The 3,748-nt window shown below is 38.9% G+C and overlaps 1 protein-coding gene across 1 annotated transcript; it reads right to left on the minus strand.

The window, feature by feature from the left end:
- Positions 1-306: 306 nt before the first annotated feature.
- On the minus strand, positions 307-2,184 carry LOC119773050. Its single transcript, XM_038269869.1, has 3 exons — positions 1,751-2,184; positions 1,340-1,475; positions 307-1,164 (listed from the first exon to the last, which is right to left on the minus strand). The coding sequence occupies exons 1-3, from the start codon at positions 1,969-1,971 to the stop codon at positions 409-411; spliced, it is 1,113 nt and encodes a 370-aa protein (XP_038125797.1). The 5' UTR covers positions 1,972-2,184; the 3' UTR covers positions 307-408.
- Positions 2,185-3,748: the final 1,564 nt, after the last annotated feature.

Raw genomic sequence — 3,748 nt, forward strand, 5'->3', positions numbered from 1 at the left:
ATGATCACAGAATTATTTCTGTATTTATTTTGCCCATTCTCTTGTATTTGATCATTCTAATGTAATCACAGTCAAGGGACTGTTAAAACAGGAAAAAAAAAGTAATCTCCTTTTTCTTATTTAGTACAGACAAACAGACCATTTCCTACATCAATTACATTAATAAACATTTCAATTGCAATATGTGCATGTTATTACACAATAATATAAAATAACACAATTAAAAACTCGAATGAACAATCCTTGTTTGCTGTGAATACTTTTAATGTGAATACTTTTACATAAAAAAAAAGAAAAAAACTTCTCTCAAAAATTAATTCCCTGGGACAAGTAAAAAATGTGAACTGTAGTTGGTAAAGTAATGATATGAACAGTTTCTACAAATCTATAAAATAAGAACTACAGCAGCTACTCAGCGTGTGCCCACTTTTTAACCAGGGGTCCATACTGGTAGTTTGTGAGGAGACAAGCAACTGTAAAAATTTGACTAATGCTCCCAGAAATGGAGAGTGGGATAACTGTGTCAAAAAGTTTGTTTTCTTTGACTCTCCTAATGAGCCTCTCGACATGGACTCTGAGGCGAGCTATGGACTGGGTCCTGAGAGCCTCCACCTCAGGCATCTGCTCCTCCTTGGACAGAAAGGCGGGACGGTGAACTTTCCCAGACACCAGCTCATCGATCAGAAACCCTTTGTCCACCATTGCTTCCATTTCAGGTGTTAGAAGGGAGGTGATGCCACACTGACGGAAGATCTCTTTGTCACTGATGGAACCCTCAAACAGCGCAGACACAAAAGTCAGTGCTCCATGGGGGGACATGCCTATCAGGGCTTTGAAGGTGCAGTGCGACTTGTAGGTCGAGAAAACCTCACTCTGTAGTAGAAGTGAGGAAGGAGTTTGGCATCTCATTTCTGTGCAGTCCAAAATTACATGAGTGTTTTCATAAGTCCCATTGAAGTCTACAGGCCGATTTGCTTTGACTGCATCAGTTGTCATCCAAATTGAAACAGACCCAAGCAGAGTGTAAAGAAAGTTGGCCCACGTTACAATGATCCTGCTCACTGTGGCTCTGTGGATGTTGAACTTGTGGCCGAGCTCTCTTTGAGTGCAGCCAGTGGAAAGATAATTTAGAAAGAAGAATAACTCATCAATTGGCAACAATTTCTGCAAAGAAGACATAATACAATAATTAACCTTTTTATTATAATAATAATAATATTAAAAACACTACACATTTACTTTGAATAAAAGCAAATAATTGTAACGGCTAAAATTAAATATTTACACATCTACTCTACAAAGTTAAATGACTCATTTCATAAAACAAACCATAACTTACAGTTGGTCTGGTCACAGGGCTTTCAGTGGATGTGCTGCTGGAAAGATTTCTCTGAGCACTGTTCACCCTCACCATCCTGGTGGTTGCCTCTTGAATAAGATACCAGAATGCCATCAAATGCTCATATGATGGAAATCTGCATTAAAAGAGGAATGTTATTACATATTGTTCAGCACAGTGTAATTCAGTATTTTCCCTTAACAGAATGGATAATAGTGATTGACATTTTCAATAGATTATATGATGTGCACACAGCAACACATTGTCTGCAACTCTTAACTCTGCCAATTGTTATATTGTTTTTTTTTCAGTTAAACAAAAGAAAAGACAGCTATTACTGCATATACCAAAACCAGAGTAAATACATTAATCAAAAACAGTACAATATACCGTGTAAATGGCCATTCTTACCTGGTATAGAAACGAATATCCTCTTTGGATGAGGCGAACCGCTGCAGCCCAAATCTGAGGGTCAGATGCTGAGACTCAAGCTGCTGTCTGAGCTCCTCGATCTCTTTACACATGTCAGTGTATTTACTGCGGTCCACGGTGATGAAAGGACTCTCCGCGTAGTCGTGGTCCTCAATCATGGGGACAGGCGGAGTTTGAGCAGGCTCACAGTCCATCTCCATGCCTGTGTTGCTGCCAGACGCAGCAGAGTTGTCATCCGTGGCGCCATCTTCTCCTCCTGTTGCGGCTGCCCGAGGACAGCGTTCCCACACTCCTGGCCTCGATGGCTTGGTCCACGGAAAAATAGATGGAACCGTTCCGGGTTTAAGTTTTCGCCTCCCTTTGGCCGATAAAACAATTTCCCCAGTCTTAAAATGCCTGCTGCAAACTGAAGAGTTAGCTATCACGGTGAAGTCTTTCCTTCTTATTTTTGCTAGCCATTGAGCGGGCAAACTCGGGTCTTTGGGGAATCTGTGGAAGCTCAGCACTTTGTTGAACCTACCCCCGGCGGTACACAGCGGCACAGAACAGTAAAAGTTGTTCCCACCTTCAGCTTTTTGACAGGTTACGATCCTTTTTGCTTTGGACATCATTTTCTCAGTGCGGGGGGATAGCGCAGACTAGCGACAGGAAGTAAACACTTCAACTTCCGGTAATAAATCCGGAAGTTAGAATTTTCTCGTGCACGGAGTGAACTGAGTAACGCGCAGTAATGGGGTGTCTGCAATGGTAACTGCGTTATAGTTACAGTCAAAGTAATTAGTTAGATTACTCGTTACTAAAACAAGGTAACGGCGTTAGTAACGCCGTTACTTTCAACGCCGTTAGTCCCATCACTGCTTTTAAGTTAGTAGGTAGGCAAAGAGGAAACATCGGAACATGTTTCTGAGATGAAAGAAAACAAGGACAAGTGAGCCAGGTTTTATATTTGAATTTTCTTTAGCATCTTATATAAGCAGTTGTACATTTATTGGAGGAAACCTTACCCAAAGATCACTTCCTCCGCGTTTCTCCTTAAGAATGTTTAGCTCTATCCTTTCCCAATGATTGCCCAAATTTTTATTTCCTGCATGCTCTATTACATTCAGAGGTTAGAAGCCCAAAAGTAAAATAAAAAAAAATGGCTTGTTCAGTTCAGCCTTTCTGTTATGTCCTGAAAGTTTCCCTTTCTTGTACCAGAATGTGCCACATAAACAGGCCTGTTAAGTACCCCTCCCCCATTATACAAACTCTATGATGGATGTCCCCTGGTGGATTTTATTATTCTTCTTTTTTAAGCTTTTTTTTCATTACCAATAATTAAGTTCAGTCTATTGTTTGGTTTTGTTTTATTTGCATAAATATTGTCTACTGCCCTGCTGCATTAATTTTTTGTCAGTCTGTGTGCATTTCTTTTATTAATATTATTCTAGCATTGATATTTCCAATGCTCCAAAGATGTTGAAATGCACACAGAATCTCTCCGTTGTTTGACATTGGATCAAAGCCTTCTTTGTGGCCATAATGACATTTTAAAAATTGCTTTACACATGGTAAATCTTTATAGTTGCATATCCCCACACAAAATTTTCACCTACCTGCCTCGTCTTTGTAATTCAGTCCCCATAATACATAATAATTTAATTAAAATGGTAAGCTACGTTAACATGACATTACTAAGTAAGTTTATCATTCTGTGGTTAATCAGAAAATATTTTGGTGATGCGTAGGGTTTTTAAAGCTATACTTGAAGCTTCTGTTAAAACATATTTTTTCTATAGCCAAGGTACCTTGGTTATAGAAAAAAGTTTGTGTTTAGCAAAAAAGTATGTTGCTTTAGGACTTAAAATGATTACATATACGTTAAAGAGTATAGTTTGATCCAAAATGCATTCTCTCTACATTATTGCCTTGACATTTATGGATTACGACTGAACCACAATTTACATTTGCAATGTTATCCATTCGAAAACATGCAAT

Source organism: Cyprinodon tularosa, unplaced genomic scaffold, assembly GCF_016077235.1.
Source record: "Cyprinodon tularosa strain WSP-4 unplaced genomic scaffold, ASM1607723v1 ctg74, whole genome shotgun sequence".
Lineage (NCBI taxonomy): Eukaryota > Metazoa > Chordata > Actinopteri > Cyprinodontiformes > Cyprinodontidae > Cyprinodon > Cyprinodon tularosa.

What these genes read in the sequence shown, in the direction of transcription:
- LOC119773050 (XM_038269869.1), bottom strand. Translation starts at nt 1,971, where the DNA reads ATGGAGATGGACTGTGAGCCTGCTCAAACTCCGCCTGTCCCCATGATT. An exon ending in GATATTCGTTTCTATACCAG is followed by an intron (nt 1,476 to 1,750) that starts GTAAGAATGGCC and finishes CTTTTAATGCAG; the next exon opens with ATTTCCATCATATGAGCATT. An exon ending in GCCCTGTGACCAGACCAACT is followed by an intron (nt 1,165 to 1,339) that starts GTAAGTTATGGT and finishes TCTTCTTTGCAG; the next exon opens with AAATTGTTGCCAATTGATGA.